This window comes from Calonectris borealis, chromosome 5, assembly GCF_964195595.1.
Source record: "Calonectris borealis chromosome 5, bCalBor7.hap1.2, whole genome shotgun sequence".
Classification (NCBI taxonomy): Eukaryota; Metazoa; Chordata; class Aves; order Procellariiformes; family Procellariidae; genus Calonectris; species Calonectris borealis.
Window position 1 is genome coordinate 39,727,638 of NC_134316.1, and position 22,638 is coordinate 39,750,275.

Here is a 22,638-nt window from a genome sequence, read left to right on the forward strand (position 1 = left end):
GGAGAACAGGATGGAAATCTTATTAATCATCCCTGGACAAGCCAGAGTAATCAAGATTGGTGCTGGACTGGGTACCAGGAGCTGCAGAATTGCTCACAATGCAGTATTGGCTGTGAGTAGCCAAGATTAATAAGGAACATGACTTCAGTTCAGTACAGAACTTGCAGCAATTTGTTCAGAGGATGAAAATGAGAGACGTGTTGTAAAGGTTTTGTTGCCCAAACATGCATCACTTCAGGAGGCGGTGGAGTGAGGCCATCCTGTGAGTTATATTCCCATCCAACAGATCTCTCCAAAGCCTCCTGCTTCACTAAGAGCATGCACATGTAACAAACCATTAAGCGCTGTCTGTGCAGACATGATGTACATCATAGCCAAGACCTTCAGCCCTGAAAGCACACACTGCTGTATACCTGAGCTAAAGAAACAGCTGTTTGGACTTAGCATGCTATTGCAACCAATAAAAGGAAACAACCACCCATCTTAAGGGCTTGTAGTTCTTTCTGGGTGGAGGGTGGAAGTCCTGACTTAGTAGTAGCTGTTGAGAACAGCATTTCTAAAATGGCAACCCCCTCTCAACACTGTGCCTGTTCCTTTTTCATCCTCCTTTGTATAGCCAAGAGAAGTTGCAAGGGAGAGAGGGGACCTGGGTTTCCCCTTTGATTCTCTCCTACATCTTCTGACTAGAACTCCTAGTGAGGTAATTGAGTGGAAGAGTTGGTGTACTTGTCCTTTCCTCCTCCACTGCTTTCTCATCAGCTGTCAGAATGAGCATGAATACCTCCAAGGACCAGATTCTTGTCAAGAACCAGCTGTGCCCTTTTTTCATGCCGCTGAAATAGTGCACACAACGGAAGGCACCATGGTGGCCCATGCATTGGAAGGGTCATCCATGCTTTCCAGATGTGGCCCTACATTTCCCCCTCCACCTCCAAAAAGGGAGGAGAGGGAAACATGTTGACATTCTTTGGGTTCACCACTTATTTTTTACCTTCTTGGGCTGGCTCGAAAATAGGCTGGGGAAGGGTGGCTCTGGAGCCATGTTTTAGGTCTGTGACTGCAGGAGGAAAAGCTGAAGGAAATACTGACCTTCCCAACAGATTATCTCTCCTCCTTGTGCTCAGGAGGGCCATTACCCCAAAGACAGCCAGCAAATGTCAGCTAGGAGAGAGATTCCCCAGGGAATCAGGGGAAAAAAAGGAAACCAGGAACGCTGCCTAGAATTAGGGGAACTAAGAGGGGTCTGTGCCAAAAAGCACCAATATGGTCAACAGTCATCTCCGCACCTACTTAGTAGCTGCCTCTAAGCACTAGCCCCATCCTCTTTTTGACTTCAAAGAAAAGCCGTGGTAACGCATTCATTTTCTAGGTTCTTTGTTATTATTCTCAAGAGCAGGACAGTCATTCGAGCTCTTAAATTTGAGTACTGAAAACTGGTGGTTGTAGAACAGCAGCACCTGTCATTTGTCCTTCACATGAGTTAGAAACCTGATAATTACAAAAGGGATCGGGCTGAGTGGAGCTTGTTGCTGGTCTAAGAGATGAGAAGGTTGAGTTCTGGCTCTGCTTCTCCTTCACTGGATGTGGGCAGGAGATTTGTCATAGGGGAATGGCAAACCCAGCCAAAATAGAGAGGAGGCTGCTGGGCTTACATGGGTGCAAGAAGAGATAAAAAGATAAAACAGTTCCAGAGAAGGAGCATCACAGTATGGTGCCCCCCTGCCCGTACGCATGCTGTCATGCCTGAGAAAGCCAGCAGTTCTCTGTGGATCAAGGAGCATGGGGGCCCTGGGAGGAGAGTCCAGCTTAGTCGCCACACTCCTCAGTTCAGCGTTGGGGTTCACAGTCATTTTGCTGAGCAGCTGTAGTGGCAGCCCTTGGAAAAGGGGCTGAAGCTTCACCTCCTTAGTAGAAAGGGTCTCCCCTCCCCTGTGTTGTCCGTTGAAGAAAGGAGAGAGAAACCAAGGTGTGCGAAAGGGTGCGAGAAAGAAATCGTACAAGAGAGAGGGGGATGTTATTTGAGGGCCTGCTGGGCACAGTTTAGACCCGGGTATGTCTACAGGTTCGCGATGTGCCTGAGGCTGAGGGGGCTGCGGAGGTGGAGGGGGACTCCTCATCCGTTGTGTCCCCCTGCTCCTCCTTGTGAAGGCCGAGGCTGATGTGGCTCTGCAGGGCTGCTGGGGTCAGCCACTCCTTGGGCAGGCAGCTCTGGAGGAAGGGGATGCACGAGCTGAAGTAGGCCAGCCGGTTCACCCAGCGGGGGATCTCTTTCCCACATAGTATCTGTGAAGCAAAGCGAAAAGGAGCATGGTTAATAGTACCAAAACACGTGCGTGGTGGCAATGTCATCCCGCTCCGCACCACCGCCTCAGCAGGGTGAATTCCCTTTTGCTCAGAAGAGAGCTGTTTGAGATGTAGGAGCATCCTCTGCAGTCAGAAGGAGCTGTAAATGCAAATGACTACACCACTGCTCCACAGGCAGAGAGAGCCCTGCCAGCCATAGCCCTTGTCAGCATCATAGAGACCGGGGAGAACCGTTCATGGCCCTCAACGGCTTTGGCCACTGTGTTCTCCAGGCAGTCCATGGGTAAAAGGACAGGCCTGCTGGTGCTTCGCAACCAAGACAATGACACTTCTTTCCCAAGTAGCTCAAAAATTTTGGAAAAATATTTAGGCTGTTGCTGGCCAGACCTGGAGGACTCCAGAAGCTGAGCATGACTAGGTGGATGGAGATGCCTGAGAAGCTGTTCTTGCTGCTCACTTTTCTTCCTCGGGCCGACACACCGGGTCAGTCAGGTTACAGTATCTGGGGGTCCTTTTCCTATCCTAGCATATCACCCTTTAATTTCTTTTCATATGGTATTTCCTTAATGTGGGAAAGCAAGCAACAAACAGAAAAATACTAGTTCTCACTAGCCTGTGTTTCATCATAGATGCTCCTGGCACTGATTTGGGTTACACTCTGCTAGCACAGATATTGTTTTCCAAAGTCATCGCATATTCAGCACAATGAAACAACCTGCTGCATACAGCAGCTCCTTCCTGCTCTAGCATTTGACCACACATACGGACAGCTGCCAGATTTTAGTAGCTGTATCTGGCTTAGGCCACATAAGGAAAGTTTCCCTTTACATTTTACCATTTCCCGTACCAGACACAGAAGAGGCTCGTGGAGCTGCTCAGCCGGGGTGCCTCGAGAGCCTGGCGTTAGTAAATATACTGCCTGTGTGGCCCTACACCAGTATACTAGAGCCTGAAGCCTGTGGCAGGTACAGCAGTCATAATACCCGAATTCTCTTTCCCTCCCAGCGCTATCTCCCATGGAGCAAGACAGGCGGGGAGGAAACTCCACCCTGCAGACCTTGTCCCACAATTTACATGGATTAGTGGTTCCAGGGTTGTCCATACTGCACCTTCTGCCAATACTAAATTCCTTTGCTCTTCCTCCCACCCTCTTCCCATCTAAAACTACACTCAATTTAATACTAATTACCTCAAACACTAAGAGGGTGTTTGTCTGTAATCCACTAAGGAGATTATTTGGCGAGATGTTTGTTTGACAATGGAAATGCAGTGCTTAGAGGTTTCAAGAGATTTTCAGGGAGCACAACTGGAGCAGTTGCTAGAGGATGGGCTGTGCCACATTATAGTTGTTACGGCTGATGACCAGCTGGTCCTTCATGCATATGGCCTGGGCAGAACGACCTAAGCCCCACTCCAACAGTGACCTTGAGGATAAGGGAATTAGCTTGCTCCAACAGCGTGGAGTTTCCAATGAGGTGTGGAGAAGGCGGCAAACCTGTGACCGTGCTAATTTGACTACGGAACTCACTTTATTTTGACATGCCTTGTTTAAAAATCAATGTGTGAAATTAAAGACATTATCATTAGGTATCAGAGAATGAGCAGAGCCATTTAGCTGCTAAAATTACTTGCAAGCATAGACTGTTCTTTACCTAATACACCCCAAGGACTTTTATTTCAGTTCTTACCGGTGCTGCATTCTACTTAACCTCAGATACAGCTATATAATCTGTATTTTTGAAATTTTTAATCTGGGGACAATTACTTTATTAGCAATTCTTTATCTCCATCCAGATCCCTGGTTTCCATTGCTAGAGCTATTGCCTGAGCCTATCAGCAGATGACCTCTCCACCTGCATTTAAGACTCATTCATAGAAAATTTGCTGATCCATTTGATTTTCTCACCAGACATATCTAATCATTTTCACAAGAATACTGCTGAATTTTTTAAATTGTATTCAATATGTTCGACTTGAACATTGAATCTGAGCCAAAGCCAAAAAATGCAGCATAATTGCCTCTAGATTTTGTAGCTTTTCTCTTTCTTCCTCTCCAGGAACATAGGCAACATATTGTCAGTGTAGGAAGTGACTCAGTTTAGGCTCCTTGTGATGTATGCGTGCGTGTGAGTTTAGTTCTTAAGCAGTAGTCAGTCTTAATAAAGACTTCCCCCCAGGTATTAATAGGAAAACAAAACCAGGGTATGATTCTTTGGAAGATTAGTTGAAACAACAGAACAGCACAAGGTAAGACTGCCTGAAATGGAAATACTGTTTTTAAGAGTTGACTTTCTTTCCTAAGCAGATCCCCTAGCAACTGAAATAGCACTTCCCAATGTGGAAGCAAGGCTGAGATGTTTGCCTTTTGTTTATGGGAGCTTCTTCATCCAGAATGAATCAGTGAGGCAAGGAGGAGCCGGAAAAAGAACGGAGATGTGTGGGCATCAGGCCATCAATCAGCAAAGGGCAGTTTGTGGAGCTTAAGGATAATGATGAAGTCAGAGTGGTTTCCCTTTCCTCAGTCACGCTTGTCCTCGCCTCTTGTCAGTGAAGCCTCGTTACTAATCCACAGCAAAACACAAGGCTCAACAGGAGCAAAAGGGCAACGGCAGGGAATGCCACTAACACTACAGCCTGCTCCTGGGTTTTTTACTCCTTGCCATAAAGCATATTGTGTTGGAGCATCCAGCAGTACTTAGCTAATGAGGAAACATCAAATAAACCTGACTGCAATGGGATTAAGCCAACTGAGTTTAAATAAAACAGCACAAGAAAATGAAGTGCAATTGTATATGAAGACACAGAAAAATCTACCTACTGCAGCTCTTCAGGGCAATTCTCAACTGAAAACCTCACACTGGAACAATAAACTCACAGAAGCCTGTTACCATCCATTGTTTCCACCAGCAGAACTCTTTTTTAGAGGTTTTTAGAGTTTAGGATTTTAGGCATTTTTTTCTTGTTTGCCAAGCAAGTGGGGTTTTCTCTTTTGAAGGGGGTAAACTTCTCTCTGATGGGTCATGTACTTGTCCTGTCAGACTTAGCAGATAAACTGTTATGGGTTAGAAATCACTGGTCCTGACCATCATATCAGATTGTCCTGCTACCATCCTTTCAGGAAACTTAACATACCTGTAGTGGAGCCTGAGCTTGACACTTGACAAGAAAGCAGCTGAGCCTCTTAAGCAGACTGGAGAAGGAACTTTAAAGAAATGAACCGACTCACAGAAGAGCTAAGCCTATCTGAGATATAAGTCTGAAAGGTGGCTCAATAGCTTCTCTGAGGCAGAAGAGTGTTTGGGATGGGAAACCCTGCGGAGTACATGAGAGGCTGGACTACTGGCAGCAAAGCCTGGAACACCTCAGCCCGTGTAGGGCTTCCCTAAGCTTTGCAAACCTCCTGTGAGTAGTGTCCAGCTATCATTGCCAAGCATAGCTTTTCCTCATCTTTCTGTCAGTCAGGTCCCTGAAGGTGTGGGTTATTCTCACCCCACAGAGGCAGCCAGTCTCTGCTACAGACTGAAATCCAGCATTTTGGATAGTGAGCGCAGCTTGTGATTGCCCACCAAGAGACCTGTCCCCGTTTCAGGCAGAAACGTCGGCGGAGGCTGCACGTACTTGCAGCTTCCACTGAGCGGCACCTCGTGATAGAGAGCCAAGTCTCCCATAGCTGCAGGTTCTTCTGGGGACCCTGCCTGAGCTGCGAATGACCCAGCTGGCATCTGCAGAGTCAAGTGGAAACAGCAGTTCCGACATCCGTGGCTGAAGCCAAATGTCAGGGAGAAATGGAACATGACAGTTTGGGTGCTATTTCTGGGCAGCTGTCAAATCCACACCAGGATTTCAACTCATCAAGAAACAACTAATTTAGGAGACAAAAAGATCCTCTGAGCATCTTAAGCTGTGTCATTTTGCACTAAACAGTCACTGGTTAAAATGTACAAACTGCCCTGGGAGAAAGGACTGCACCCCATCACTCTTCCCTCCCCTAAGTGCCCTAAGAACTAGGCTTCATTGCTCAGCAAGGACTTAAAGCTCCCTGGAAAGCTTTACTCTGGGCAGGGGAGCAGCCTAGCAGCTGGGAAACATGGATTTAAATGGAAGGCCACAATGGAAGAAGCTGAGTCTTCTGCCTTCTAGAGGACAACACTATCGATGTGCTGCATTTTTTGAGGGCTTTGGGTCTATGGGCGTATGCTACACATTATCTGAGATAGTCTAACAGGCTGAGCCCCTTTCAAAATAAAGTGAAGGGCTGAATAGTTGTAGATCCTAAGAGAAAGCTCTTGAATAAAATAGGTACTGCGCTGTGCTGGATGATGCAATTGGGGCAATTCAGGCCATGCACAGAAGTATAACTCAAGGCACTTAGGAATTTTTTTTAAGCAAACCTTCCTAAAGGCACCATGTAGTGCTCTGATCCATGAAAATCAAGATGAACAGAGGCAACATTACATTCCTCAAACGATTCATGCTAATTGCTTCAATTCTTGTCTTCAAACTGAGGCTCAGAGAGTTCAGCACTGAACATCTGGTGGACCACCCACTGCCACTTCCACTTAGCAGCCGTGCTAAAATGAGGTGGCGTCCACACAGGGCACGTATCCATTTGAGCTACTGTACAGTATTCCCCTTGGTGTGTCTTAGGAATGCAATGGGCTTCTATTGGTGCCTGAGGAGTCTAACACACCCCAGAGCACTTTAAGAGCCCAAGGGGAATCTTTCCCATGTTTGCATGAGTTGGCTCCTACGAGGCCTAGACAATATAGCATAAATGATGCTTATCAGAATTTCAGAATAAGGCCATTAGATAAAAACCGGCACATCTGCCCAGGCAAAGCTTGCAGGCTGTGCTAGGGCAACCAAAAAACATATGTAGAAAGAGAAGCATGGCAACGCCATGGAATTAGTACTTGGACACATCTGGAATAAACCATTAACCCAATGCACAGGGACATCCTTTACTACCTTGCAAAAACTAAACTGGTAGTATAACTGCCCAGTGCTGGCAGGGCTAAGGGAGTCTGAGTGCGTCAGCGAGGAACATACCTCTAGCTCTGCACTCCTGATCTGGCTGCTGCACATGGTGTATATGCTGGAAAGAACATTCCTGAAAGAGAAAGGACATACAACCTTCGCAACACATCTGAAAGCACAGTCTCACCTTGGCGGAGTTGGCATGCTAGGATCAATTGCTTCCAGTAAATACCATAGATTTATGGTATTTACTGTGTAAAAATGACAGTGTCTACTCTAGGGAATATAACTAGCCTGCGGGGATCAACAGAATAAATGAGGGGGCAGCTTCACTGGGCCGTGAAGCTGCATGCAGCACGCATTCAGCAGAGCCAGGAATGGCCTGCATCTTGCAGAGGAAAGGTAGAGCTGAGAAACTGTAGATGAGGCTGAATGAGCTCCATAATGAGGCTGCGTTCTGGGAGGTAGCATCTGGAGTCTAAGGCAGGAAGGGAAAAACCTTTTAAAGGAATTTAAGCAACTGTCTAAAATGCCCCCATTCTCCTGCGCAATCCCTTCCACAGCAGGCAGGGCACTATTACTTCTACGGGTCCTCCCCAGGACTGCAGGCGTTTCTCCCAGCTGAAGCATCTGCACCGTCTCCCTGATACCAGCCAGGAGTGAGGAAAAGGGAAAGCCTTGAAAGCAGGGTCTAATACCCACTGCCTTGCTCCCCTTGTGATGCTGGTGGGAACGTGTCGGTCACCTCTGTGGTCCTGCGGCGGAAGGACAGAGCTGCCTCTATGCAGGAGTCTGCATGCAGAGAGATGCCAAAACCAGAGACGATGGAGTAGATAGCTCTGGGTCAAACGAGACAGCTGGCTTGTAGCACCTCAGCACTCACAGCACTGTTGCAGCTTCACTGGCCAGGCCACCAGTGGAGAGGCACGGTGGCTGCAAATGTGACATCCTGATGAACCACATTCAGAGCTGGATTCTGAGTGGCATCACTGATTAGTTAGGTACCAGCACAGGAGTATGGCAATACTCTCTTTGAGCATGAAGATCCTTGTAACCAGCACTTATATGTACAGCCAGCAGCTGCAGGATGACAAGGTAGGCAGCAAGTGGCCTCATAACAGATGACCCTTTTGGGAATACTAAGTATAATTAAGTCTGGGCTTGTTAGTGACGTTGAAAATCATGACTCTCCCACCAAATGAATGAGCAACTGCAATTCATTCATGTTATCATGACGGCGTGAAGAGGAACTGCCTTCTCCTAGCAGGTGCTGTTTTGAGACCAGGGGCTGAGAACAGCTGTTGCCTGATAGGGTCATCCTTTCCAGGGCTATGGACGTGTTGAACGTGACCAGGCCAACTCATAAGGGATGGACATCAAGAGCATCTATTTTTTCCTGAATAGCTAAGCAAGAAAATCCTGTCAAGTCTCAAGCCTTGTTTCCTAACATTAGTGAGAAGCAGGTTACTGCGGATGGAGATACAATGCAAAGAGAGAATACAGGAACTCATAAGAACAGGGAAGGACCTTCTGTCTGGCACTGTTGGCAGGACTCCTAAGCAAAAGGTTCCTAGCTCAGTCTCAAAAGCCTATCAACACTCTTAGACAGTTCATTTACACTCCTGACACTTTTAATTTATCAACGGGCAGTGGTGAAAAGGACAGGGATTTTCCTTGCCATCTTCATTTGTGGAAAGGAGGCATCTGTTCTCAGGCATTTGCACACACAAAGAATCAAAGGCTCCGTGATGGTGTGACTAGAGATGAATTCCCCAGATAGCGTGAACTAACTTAGCTCCAGGGTATTATGCTTATTTATAACAGGTAAGGGTTTTTGGTTTGGTAAGACAGATGCAAAAAGCAGATAAAATAAAATAGATGCTACAAAACACCCACATTTACACCAGCCCCAGAGAGCTTAAGATTTTTTGGGGGTTTTGTTTTGTTTTGGTTTGTTTGTTTTAAATTTACTCTTAAAATATCTTCACATTTAATCTTTTTGGCTAGATAGATCACATTAAAGGGAAAACCTGAAATAACTGCAAAGGCACATGTGGCAAAATCAGCCCTTTTTCAAAAAATTGAAATCATGTGCTAAAAACTTGCCATTTGGGGGGGGGTTGATTTCAAATTACTTGCCACCTCATACTATTCCCCTGCACAAGTAGATAGAAAGGCAAAGAGGATGGACTGAGAGCTGAAAAGTGCATATAAGAGTTATCCCAGGAATAATTTTTGTTGGGCTAGAGGACTCATTCAGGATAGCAAGGCTAGAAAAGTTAATGATGGAGAAAGAAGTTTATACTTTTATAGCAGCCTTCATTCTAAAGACTTCCCAAATACTTTATAAATTTCAACTAATACACAAAATACACCTAGAAATCTCTGAATGCAGAGAAGCCACATCTGGAAGGCAATATAGCAATTTATTAACCGCATGCAGTCAAAATTGTGCATACTTACAGGCAGAAGCAAAATTAAAAATGACATCCATCTGAAACCATGAGGATAATTTATGGGTGCAGGACATCTTTATTAATAAGCTTCTTCTAAACGTACGTGGCAGTTAAAAACCAGAAAACAAACACAGCCTGTTCCCCATGGAGCTAACAACATTCAAAGGCTGCTGCAGTGAAGCAAGTCTTGCCATCAGCTTCAGTGAGGACTGGCTCAGGCACCAGGAAATAAAGCTTTCCTAATGTTCTTTCATGCCCTGTGGTTGTTTTTTTGTTTGTTTGTTCATTTCCTTCTCTTCTTTCTGTCTGTTGGGAGCCTTGTGTCCTCTGCCATTAACAGAATCACGCGTAGGCTTTTACGCAACAAAACACCTATCTCCTCCTCTACAACAGAGGCAACAGAAAAGCAATTTTGGCTAAAGAAAACATGGGTATTACTTGTCTACTTAGGAGCTGCTGAAGACTGGTTTGTAAAAGCTTCTGCTGCTTTTGACTGTGACTCGAATGCCACCCAAAGCTCCCTTCTCTGATGTTTAATCCTTTCTGTCTGATAGTTTTCAGGCTAAGGAGAGCTCACTAGTTTTTAATAACATTATGACGAGAACTCATGTGTGCCTGGGGATGGACCTGAAAAGCTTTAAGCTTGAATTATTCACTGATGATTAAAAAACTGCCCTCATTTGGTCCTTGATTCAGCAAACCTTCCTTTTTCAGAGAATTTACTGAAAGTCAGGCTCCTCTAAGGAAAGCAGGATTCTGACGTAAGTTTGTTTTATGCTGTCAGCTTTGCCCTGGCTGAAAAAGGACAGGTGAATAGCCAGAGAGAAAAGAATATGCACTGGCTACCATCTCCTGTCACATCAGCACAGCTCCACACCCTCTACTAGTAAAGTAAGATCCCTCTGTTCAACCAAAGCTCCAACCACATTGGAGGACAAAGGACAACCAAGACAGCCACACCATCAGGGAAGTATACATCAGACATAGGTCTAAAGCCAATCACAGATATATCTTACGCTGCGCTTCGGTTAGGAGAGATGCGTATTTCCTGCTATCACACTGATACACCATGACAAAGCCTCTCTCTGCTACTATCAATAGGACAGATCTTTACCAATAACACAAAGAAAAGGGGAAAGAAGCCCTAGCATCCAACCTAGATGTGACCCACAGGCAGGCAAGCCTGATTGCACCAAGATCATCCCCTACCTCCCAAGGAGATTCAGATTGTGTGGCTTCACCAAGCATTTCCATCCAATCTGGCGTGCAGGTTTAATAATATCACTGTGGAGTCAGCAACAATAGTGGGTATGCCAGATGCCTATTTCAGTCCTCTGTAACATCAGGTTGCAGGATTCACTGTGCAGACTCCATCCGTTAATCTTCAAGGTATTTCCTATTGGAGACCATCCTTTTAGGCTGATTTGAGAGAGTCCTGCTGACTTCAGGGGAGGGGGAGCTATTTACCTCCCAGGTTCAGCATTGCAGTGCTGCAGCTCTAAGATTCTGGCTGCAAAGCATTTGACCGTGACAGGGTCCATGATCCCTGCCCTGTAGGAGCCAGCCTTGTCTAGGATGCTAAAGAATTTTCCAAGGCTGACCTAAGTCCCCTCAGATGCTTAGGAGAGTCTCTTCCCCTCCTGTGTCAACAAAGAATGGGCCAAGCTCACTTCATCAACCCCCAGGCCTATTTTCCAAGGCCCCTTCAGCCCAAGAACAAAATATTTTTCTCTCTCTGGAAATTTCTGCAAATCCTACAATTTCAAAACGAGCTTCTAAAATCACAAGCGCACGAATTCTGATTTAGGCCTCTCTCTTCTCCTGCTGAAATGTGTTATCTCTCTGTTTATGTAAATAATTAAAGTAGGACGGTTCCCACAGGAGAGGCTGAGGGAACCCCTGCTCCAGAACATCTTGTAGCTGATATTCAGGAGAATTTTTGCTGAAATATAGGAGAAAAGGTGAATAAATCTTTAGTCCAACTTGCTCTCCTGCACCTCAGCAAGCTTCTCTCTGTCCAGAAAGCTCTCAGTTACTTCGGATGAGTATGTCTCACCAGCTGAAAGTTCTGTTTGAACCCACAAAATGTCCTAGCAAAAGTTTTAATAAAACTCTCAGATCCCTCTAAGAGGCTCTGCTTTTGGTGACTTGGTTTACTCTGAAAATCCTAGTTCAGCTCTAATAATCATTCAAATTTTAGCCATTCACCTAGATGGCATCTCCGAGCACTGTTCCCTGGATCCAGTCCTTTCGATCAAGAAGTGCTGAGCAATAAGGAAAAAGATCCTGTAATATTTAAAGGAATAAAGGGGTGAAAAGGATCAGTGGGTACAAAAAGAAGCTGGATAATGAGATACCAATCTGTTTTCCTCAAGGGTTTTTAATCTCTCAAATCCAAATGACCTTAAACAGCCTTCTGAAGAATGATCACGTGTGGATATGAACCACGTGCACCAGCTTCAGAGTTGGTTCTAGTCTTTTTTAATAGCTTTCTCTGAGTATAAGAGAAAGTCGTGATAATTTAGGAAGCAAATAGGGATGTTTAACTGTCCTTCACCATACCTCAGTTATGCAGCCAAATTCTGCTTTCAGTGACTCTAGAGGAATTGGTACCAGATCACTCAGGTGTTTCTGAGCCAGGTTTGTCTCAGGGGCTGTTGCAGATTCTCTGACCATGCTCTTAGAGATCCAGACAGGTCCCACTAAGACAGACTCAGCCTTCTCCTGCCTCCCCTCTCCTTTAAAAAAAAAATAGTAGGGTAGTTTTAGAGCAGCTGCAAGACAGATAAATAACTCCAGGCTGGGAAACTGCTGCAAAATACAGAAGGTTTTGACCTTTTCTGGTACTTAAGATAAATTAAGCATACAAATCAAAAAGAAATTATTCCCCTTTCAAGAAGAGGAAGGAAAGACATGATAAAAGAATGAAACCACCTGTCACTGCTGTCCTCAGGTAAAGTTCCACCATCAACAATTTTTAAGATTAATCAAATCAGTGCCTCTCAATTAATTTCCTAATTATGATGAGCATCAACTTCATATCTTGTCAAAAGGGCCCTTAAGACTCACTGACTTTATTGCTATTCCACCACTGGTAAGGCTATTGGGGAATAAAAGGGGCTACCTTCCCTAGTGCTCAGAAGCCACACTTCTTTGATAATTGTCTATCATGTGTCCTATAGCAAGGTTCTGAAGATTTTCCTTAAATAGGGATCATTCCAGTTGCTTGGCAGTAATCACACTGATGAAGGGAGAAGAAGTGGTTTCCTTGAGTCATTCCACTTATCTTCCAGTTCTGGTGCTGATTCAAAGGTGTTTTTCTCCCTTCCCATGGTGGTTTGCCCTTTTCTGAGACATGCTGTAGCAACTGTCATCGCTCTGGTGAGAACACAGCTCCGTAGCTTAGCTTAGACAGGAAACTTCAGAAGCATGGAAAATTGCTGGTGAGCATGAGTCATCTTCTGTTTGTGAATGGGCTAAACAGCAAAGCTTTTTCAGGGTCTTTAAGCTGCACTGACCTGGTGTGACCCTCACAGTCAATACTGAGGAATATTTCCAGACTGGAGAAGAACCTGGAAGCAGAAAACCTTCACCCTCCCTCTGATCCTCTAGTTACTGCTATCTTCTCTAAAGAAGCTGGCCTCAGGCACTGTACACTCACCATACGCCTACCCATCAGCAGGGCTGATATTCTTACATGCCCATATTTGAACCCCTGGCACTCAACCTTTCTCCTTTCCACGTTTTTGGGGGTACAAGCTGTGCCAAGTTTGCGTTTGCCTTGCCTAGGATCTGCCTTCCACAAGCCGAAATTGTATTGTAGAGTTGCAGGGCAATCACGAGCCGTGCTCTCACGTTGAAAAGAGCCCTCTGACAGCAATTTCACAGTTCCCTGCATCTGCGTGCACCTACCCTTATCTATGCCCAAAGAACAGTCTCGGTGACAAAAAGTGTGTAATTGCATGTCTTTCTTGGCACCTCATGGCATACTTCCTTGTGGCCCACTGCTGCAGTGACAAGTGCTCCTGCAAAGCAATGGCATGGCTGGGACCTCAAATCTGCGGGTCCTTGCAGGGGAACTTACAGCCCAGGAATTACTTTGAGTTTGGCTTTTTCCTTAAAGCACAAATTTATTCCTCTCCCTTTATTGTAAATTGCTTTGCAGCAATTTTAACTTCTGTCCTTTTGCTATCTCACATCTCCTTGTTCTGAAAAATCAGGAAATTCAACAAATCACATCATGGAAAGAACTAATTATTTTAGCCTTTCTTTTTGTTTTAAAAGGTTTTTCTAATGTTCAAAAGCCAATATTTTTTTCCATCTGGCAGAGCTGAAATAGCCTCTCTCATCAGCCAGGGCAGCTCATAAAGAACATAAATATTTTGCAATTCCTTGAAGGGCCATTTGAACATATTGATGTAAGTATACATGGGGGATTGTTAGGAACATAGTGACTTAACAACAGATGATCAAACAGAAGGACTTCACCCAATATTGATGTGGTCCTAACTGAATTCCCCACACCTGCATAACTTTATCAGAATGCCAAAATCCCTGCTGTGTGCCAGCAGCATTACCTGCCTGGAGTACTGACACGCAGAAAGGCACGGAAGCTCAGAACAGGATGGGACGTTTGGGCTGTGCCACTGATGGCCTGACTGACTTTTTTCTGTGCAGAAATTGGAGGCCTAAGTCCCCCAAAAAGATTGCCCATCCTTCTAGACAGTTTCTTCAGAGAGCGTGGTACTGATACTGCTTGGTTTTGGGGACTGGCCACATACATAAGCGACATGAAATGAACAAGCTTCTTGTGGGCAAATTGTGAATCCCGGTTTGATGAACCTCTTCATTTTAACCCGCAAACAATTTGCTTAAGTGGTTTATAAATATAGGTACTACGGGACCATGTTGCAGGAGTCAGGGTGGCTGAGGCAACCCTAACTAGATTTTCACTGCTTAGATCAAGCTTCCCTCACCTCCCGGCACTGACATAGATAGCGAGGGTAAAGGGAGACCGCAAAGGGGTATTAAGTGGTGTGTGTACCAGCGACCTTAAATTGAAGCTGGGCAAATGCACAGGGGGTGCATCCAATTTCTCTCTCATGACTACCCACTGGGAAATTCTGCCCTGTTTTACATCAGATGGTAAACTAATTAAGATGGTGTGCAGCACTTGCTAGGCAGAGGCTTATGCTCTCTGGTAGTTCCTCACTTCTTAAATAACCCAAAGTTCCCCGATGAAGAATAATTTCTCAGGAAATCCGCAGGAAGAGACTCCTGATCATGCAGCATGTTCACCGAATCGCTCACTGAGAAAGCTGCCATGAAATGGGATTGGAGAAGATGAAGTCTGAACTGCTGCTGCTGAAACGGGGGCATTCCCTGTTTTCTTTCCACTGCTTTGTGAGTAGACCCAGCCATGCCTCTTTGATCCAGTAGCTGCTCATTAGAAGTCCATAGGGCACTGGCAAAACGGGGAGAGATCTAAGTCTTGAGCAAGTATGAATATGCTTGGCAGCCTGCAGTAGGGCGTAGGGAAAATTCAGAGCTAAGTGCCAGTGAGGGAGTAACAAAGCCTCTTGCAGCTTACAAGTGAATGTGGGCAGGAAGATCAGAAGACTCAGAAGAGATGCATGGCGTTGTAGGGAGAGGCTCAATGCCACAGCAGCACGCAATTAGGCTGCAACAGCGCTGCAAAGTGAGTTTTTTCAGAGGTAGATAGCAGGTCAAAGGCATGCCCAGTGGTTAAGTAGAGCTTATCTGCCTGTGCTGGACTTGCTGCAGTCCAGGGATTTTTCAAGATGCATGGCCAAATGGCGTAGTCATGAACAAAGGTCTGGACATGCCCCTAACCATTAGCAGTCAGTCTGCATTGCCTACTTAGACCACAAATTTTATAACTGTTAAAGATAACAGTTACCAGTTATCATGGTGAGACCTGAGGGATCATTGTATTAAACGTGAATTTCGCAGAAAAATCATTCATAAACAGATATAGATGAAAGATTTCTGGATGGATGTTATATTTGCTGAAAAAACACTGACAAAGGTCAAGAAAACAAAAACTTTGAAAGTCAAGTCTGACTCCTGTGGCTTCAGCAGTCCTTCTGAGGACAGGGAACCTGGCTTACAGGTCCTGGCAATTGGACACGCGGGCGTTGTCTCACGGTGTGATCCTGAGAAAGCTGATCTGGGAGGGAGAGCCAACCTTATCCTCCTTCCCATTCCCTCTGCAGGACACGTGGCTGCATCTGCCCTCAGTCCCTGTGACCAGATGTTGTCTTCCCAACCCATGGCCCAGCCACCCGGACAACATCTGTATGGGTAGTAATTAGCAAGCCCGTAGCCAGATGAGGAAATTAAGGCGGCCAAACACAGCTACCTAGCACATGGCCGTACAGCCAAATCTCAAGGCCTGCCAGCCAGATTTGTGTAAACACACGTTAACTCATACATCACCACATGGCTATAAAGCTCTAGCTCTGGTTTTGTGTGCTGATACAGAACAATACAAGCCATAAACCAGCTATTTAACCTTGGCAGGTAAGAGAGCTGTCATCAAAAGATTTCAGAGCCCTTTTTAAAGGCAGGAAATAACCCAGGACACAAGGGGAGATACTTAGGCACAGAGCAGGGATAGGACTTGCCTGGCATTAGTCAGGAGGCTCAGAACAACCATCTCCTGAACTCACCACACTGCTTATGCCCCTGGGCAGAAAGGCCTAAAGGGCTGTAGGGAGCAGAGCTGGCCATTCCCTCTTTCACGCTAAAAATTAGCCTCCACCCCCACCCCCTTCTGCGGTGGAAGGGCATTGCGGTACTGATAGCATCACCTTTCAGCTGGGCAACAGCAACAGAGCGACCAAGAATTTATACTCACTTAAAATCCTTGGCTGCCTTTTGTGTGGCTGGAGTTAAATCCCAGTTCCAGTGAGCAATTTTATTCTGTTGAACAAAATTTCTACATCTTTTCTTTTAATTCTTTGAATGTTTTTTCCACTTTCCTGTCTTTAACTGCCACATAACATGGCTATGCATAAATAGATGCTAATTATTATTATTGCTGCTTCACAGATGAAGAGTGTGAAGGAAAGAGCAATACAAACACTAAACAGACTCATTTCAGAATTGGTTTTTGGTCACAAATATCAGTTCTGTTTTCTGCCCTCTGTGGTGACACGTATTTACACAGTCTTGAGAGCCACTTGTCATGTAGTCAGCACGTTCTGCACACTATAAGGCTGTACCTTATAGCTCTATATGGTAGGGTCTGGAGCTTTCTAATGTGATGGGTTTGGTTTTGTTTTAATGGGAACTACAGCAAGGAAAAAAAAGCACTAAGACTCTAAAGTTAAGCAAGCATTCAGATGTTGGGAAATGAGAATAGAAACTTTCATTGCTTTCAGTTCAAGCAGGTTCTGTCTCAACAGATTTCAAGCAGTCTTTCCTCCAGGAGGTCAGAAGTACCCCAAGATAAGCTATGCTACTTCTCACCCAGCTCCACAATACAGTGATTGCCAAATTACTGTTTACTAGAAAGGATGGAGACATCTGTCATAAGGTGGCCACATGTATTTCTCATGTTACTGACGGCATTCAACTGAGGCACATTGAATGGCTAGGACTTTTACTTAGCGTCTTAACACCAGCTATTTCTTTAAGAATTTCAGCTCCCATTTTCTGTATCCTGATGCTAGAGACCAGCCAGGGCCTTCTGCTCCTGGGCCTGAAATGCCTCTCTCCTGGGTTTGCATTTGTAATACTTTAGAGAGGGGCGATAAACACAGGCATATGTGAAGAGTAATAGCCACAAAAAATCCTGCTTGCCTATGAAGGGTTTATTTAAACTGACCTAAATCCTGAGTAAATCTGCTTCTGTGGGAGCAGAAGTGTCAGAACTAGCCATTTAGGCTTTTGTTTTATGATCTGGACAGGTTATGGGGCACGGAATGAGCTCACAGAATCCACCAAGAAAGCTTTTGCAGGAAAATTTATCCCTAAATCCCACTCCTGTAAAGATGTTCACTGAAGGTATATTGAAAGCAAAATTTAAAATATCCTAGTAGGTTTTTATTAAGATCTTTTATTTGACTTGTGTTTGGAAGGTTGGACAAGGAAGGGGCGGTGAGGGGTTCATTGATATGTAGAGCAGAATCAAGGAAGAATAGCTTTAAGCTTATGGCTTGGACGCGAGACAGAAATTTTACATATCACAGTATGTAATAAGCAATGATCTTATTTTACTGCTGCAGGTAAAGGGGTTTTTTTTAGCTTTTGCTAATAACCACACAGCTTTCTCCTGGGTTTCCTTCATAATTTTTAAAGTTCCCATTTTCTGTTGTAGTAATTTGATTCTTTGACTCCAAAACAGTAGTGTGACTAACATTGATTTGATCACTGTACTGCTTGAAACTTCATTCTCTGTTTGTACCAGTACAATTCCTTCCTGTTGATTTTCATTTGCTAACATTTACAGAAAGGACTCAGTCTTTCTATAATTAGGAAGGATGAAACCAGTAGAGAACTGGTTTTCCTAAGAGCCTAAGCAGGTCCCTTGTAAATGAATTGCTGGTTCTTGGATTCACTAGGGATTTCCTTACAAAATCGTGTTTTTTCTACAGAATCTCATCTCACTCGGGATCCGTGATGGGCCTGTTTGGGGATGAATGGACACTTGGGGCAAAAGAGGTTATTGGCATAGGACTCTTGCCCCATACGATGAAGAAAGGTGAGAGTTGCGGAATGGATGAGGGTGGGGACTCCAGAAAGAGAAACAAAAGTTTCACTGTTCAAACAGTTGAGCTATTGTGGAGAACAATATTCTCTCCTCACATTTGCCCTAAAAAACTTATGGAAAGCACAGAAACAGTTTTTATGGAAAGTCATTTCCCTTTTGTGCTTTTCATGTCTTTTTCTGGCACGGGGTCAAGATCCTGAATTCAGATTTACACAAGTGCTGAATACTCACACTTTAATTGAAACACACTGTAAACATCTCATCTGGAGGGTGAGGAGGAAGGCAGCTTCCCCCCAGAATAATAAGATCTTTGGGAATCGAAAATCAAATATCCCAAATTAGCAGATAGTTGGGATAAATTTGTGCTTCTCTGTGCTTCAGTTCTCTCTGAAGAGAAACAACAGCTCTCTAATTCACAGTGTTTTTGTGAACATGAACAAGCACCAAAGATGTCTATGAGAAAACCAATACTACTTTTTAATGGGTTTTGGATGGTGCACATTAAATAAGGAAAAGGGACACCCACTTTCCGAATACTGCAAATTTTTGTTTGCAGAACACTGATTAGCCATTTTTATTCTTTAGCAGATCATGTAGGGTTATTTGTGCTTGTTATTAAAATGATGCACATTTGCATGCTAGCCAGGTATGCCCTTCCAATTCCTGCTCAGCGCCTATTCAGTGAACCAAAATGCAGGCACCCCTAATTTCCCACACAGTTTAGACCAACCATGTGATAAACCTGCTGCATCTCCACCTCCTGATCCCATCCCTTTCAACAGCAAAGGGCTTCCAAAAATATTTGGCTATGGGCTCTGGCCTGGCAGGCTGTGCTGACACCAGTTCGCTTTCTGTAGGCACTAGTACAGATCTGAAGCAGTAAAAAATACAAAAAAAAAAAAAAAAAAAAGACAGCTGTGCCCACCTCGGCCAGAGCAGCAGAGAAGTGATTACAGTTCTTGTGCATCAGGTGGTATGCGTTTCCTTTGTACTCCTTGCCCAGCTCTTCCATAATCTTATCCACATCCTCTTCTGTGAAGTCTGTAGTGCCCAAGGCAATGGATTCTCTAGTTAAAAACAAAACACACCACAGGAAACATGGAAAGATACAGTGAAGAGAGTGATACATACTGGGGGAAAAGGAAATGATCAGACATTGGCAAGAAGGACAGGCTTAAAACATGGACAGGCACGTCTGGGGCTATCAAGAGACTCGGCAAAATGGCACAATAATATCCCCAGCTTATCCACAGAGCAGGTTACAGCACAGGCAACAGCCCCAAGAGCTTCCTGCTCACCACCAGGGAAGTCTCAGCTCCGGGGGTCTGCTCCCACTCTGCCCATCACCCCTCAACGGAAACTTCCAGTAGAACAGGGGAGATGATTTTTCTCATGATGGAGAGGGTTTCCATGGGGTGGACCAGGAAGGAGCACACCAGGAACTTTATGCAGAAACCTATTGCTTCTCCCAAGATTCATTCAATAGCACTCGTGCTTCTAAAAATCTCCAACAACCCTCAACATAAACTGGCAGTCTGGGAAGGTGAAGCCCCACCTGCCATGGGCAGTGCCTCGACCCACAGCCCCACAGCCTGAGCACCCCGAACAACACGTTAGTGCAGCATCCTCTCAGACCCCGCTAGCAGCTGGCCTGTCCCTTGTGACAGACTAGCAATAAACACACGAGGTGACTTCTGGTACTCCGTGCAGTATCCATAAATAGGTGATACTCATAAAAAGACTAGGTTTTGGTTTTTCCCCTGTGCACTGGCTCTGTGTAACGCACAGTTACTCCTGTTCTTGCCAACAGGTGAAACTGGGAGCACGGAAAACAAAGAAAATGGGAAAAGAGAACTGCATTCATTTGTAAGTATATTTTTAAACCCTGCCAAACACAGTTCAGCACTGTTCCCGGCTTGGTGTACATGCTCTTTTATCCACATCCAAAATCCCTGCAGGGCTGCCTTTGAAGCAGGATCATGTAAAGGATGCAGTGAAGGCGCTTGTGAGGAGAGGGAAAGAGGGACCCGGAGGAGAGGACTTCCCTGCTCCCCCTATACCGACGGCTCCCAGGGGAGAGGGAGAGAGGTAGAAAAGGGCCCTTACTTGAATTTAAAGGTCTCGCCAAGTTCTACGGCACTGCCAGGTGTGATCTCGAAAATCCCACTGAAAGGGTAGGGATGGCCTCCATAGGCAAACTCTGACAAGGAAAGAAACAGACTGTGAGTAATTGAACGAACGCGATGTCAGGAAAAAGTCTATGGCAGCTGCCTGTACGGCTCAGCATCAGCACCAGGGGCTGGGCTGTGGCCAACATCGGTTTCAGCCAGACGCTGAAAGCCATTTTCCCTGTCCGGTTACCTATCAGCCTGAGGACACCCTCACAGCCTCCCTCCATGCTAGCACTACTGCTTTCCCACAGCGCCAGGAAAACTCTCCGAGCCTGTCTCTGTGCCCGTCCCGGTGGCTTCCTCTCAGTGGAAAGTTCTGCAGTGGAGGCATCCAGAAACACCACAAGAGACTGTCGGTGGTGGTACTGAGCTGGAAGAAGTCTCTTCTAGAGTAGGGAGAAATCAAGTCGTCTTCTTCCAGAGGGATTTATAGGCAGCGACTAGGAATTCTTTGCAGAAAGCCAAGCTGATTGTGCTCTGCTGCCTCAGCACACGAGTCGAGCCAGGAGGTCCCTCCATGTCATACAGGCCATCTTGCATGCCCTGTGAGGCACAGCCTGTAGACCTCACGGTGTCATGCACGCCATCTCGCACGGCCTGTGAAAACTTCTGTGCTTGAGATGGAACATGGCACCCCAGGGGATTTATCTACTGCGTGGCACTGGCTAAAAATACCATAAGTGAGGTATCCCAAATCATTCCCATTTAACGCTGAAGGAGGAAACGGAAGGTCTGTGGTGCTTGTCTGTCCTTCACTGCACTACAGCTGTTTTCCCAGATCCCTTAACTGCTCCTTTTACAATGGGTGCTCTAATCAGCTTCAACCCCATCCAGACCATTTCAGAAGTCTTACAAGACATTTTCTTTTCCTTGTAACTCTGCTGTTTCAAAAGAACAGTTTCCAAGATCTGGAAATCCAGATTCCAAGATTTCTAGACCATAGACATTCATAGATAATTACTGCAAAATGGATTTACTCCAACACAGAATTAGCACAAAAGCATATGCAGCTCACAAGACAACCACTGCTCTGCTTCTCTCTTCCCCCTCCCCCATTTCTCCCCTTCTCTCTCCCCCTCCTTCACTGCAGAACGACTTTCCAGCATTGCCTGGTCCCTCCTACCTGCCATCCTGCTACAAACCGGCACAAATTATAGAGGCTGCAGTTACATGCTGAAAATAAGAAGGGCTACATGGTTCATGATAGAACTGCACGAGTTCCTCCACAACAGACTCTAAAAAGAGAACTGGCTGAGTTTTTCACTCCTCAAAACATTCCTTGCCAAAAGCTGTAAGTTTGGGGTGCTTTTCCGTATCAGACTAGCCATACAGTTGTTCTCATGTTCTGCAGGTAGTGAAAAGGAAATACTTCATACCTCTGCCGTAGATCTCGATGCCAGAATGGAAGACACCAATCCCCAAGGTGGAGGTGTATTCATTTATCCAGTACTACAGTAAAAGAAAAGCCACATTTGGAAGCATTAGTGGAAAAGAAACACACTATCTTGGTCTAGGATATATCCCCCATCTCCCATCCTCAGGGCAACTTCTCTTAAGGACAGGAGTGATTTTGAAATTATCTTGAGACAAACAAATTGAGACTCCTTACAGACCAACAGAAGTGGGCACTGTGTTTAGACAGCTGACTGGGAGTAGGTCTCCAGAAAATGCTCATCTAGTCCTTTCCACGCACGGCATTTCCCTGCATTCCCTGATATAACTGGATCAGAACCTGCATAAATCCAGCTGCTACAGGACGCGCGATTATTTATCTATCATCTTCTCACTTAAATAGCTGACACTGAGCCAGTTTTTACCAATTTGCTTGTCTTATCTGATCTGGAAAATCTTGAGTTAAAGAATCCCCAAATATTTTTCTGTATACCATTTTACATCACCTCCCAAGTTTTTTTTAGGCAATGAGGTCTTGGAGACAAAGATCCATTCCTCCCGTAGGTCAGAGGAGCACCATTTAGTAGTTATCTATGTGACA

The 22,638-nt window shown here is 45.2% G+C and overlaps 1 protein-coding gene across 2 annotated transcripts in view; it reads right to left on the reverse strand.

The window, feature by feature from the left end:
• Positions 1–418: 418 nt before the first annotated feature.
• LOC142083006 (deubiquitinase DESI2-like) overlaps positions 419–22,638 on the reverse strand; it is a 57,143-nt gene continuing 34,923 nt past the window's right edge. The window contains exons 1-5 of one of the 2 annotated variants that reach the window (XM_075151964.1): positions 22,531–22,562; positions 22,022–22,094; positions 20,581–20,674; positions 19,400–19,541; positions 419–2,283 (exon numbers count right to left, since the gene is read on the reverse strand). In XM_075151964.1, coding sequence (XP_075008065.1) covers positions 2,041–2,283; positions 19,400–19,541; positions 20,581–20,674; positions 22,022–22,094; positions 22,531–22,533 — 555 coding nt within the window. In that variant the 5' untranslated portion in view covers positions 22,534–22,562 and the 3' untranslated portion in view covers positions 419–2,040. Of the gene's footprint in view, positions 2,284–19,399; positions 19,542–20,580; positions 20,675–22,021; positions 22,095–22,530; positions 22,563–22,638 lie in introns of those variants that run through there. The other variant, XM_075151963.1, reaches the window with a different exon arrangement.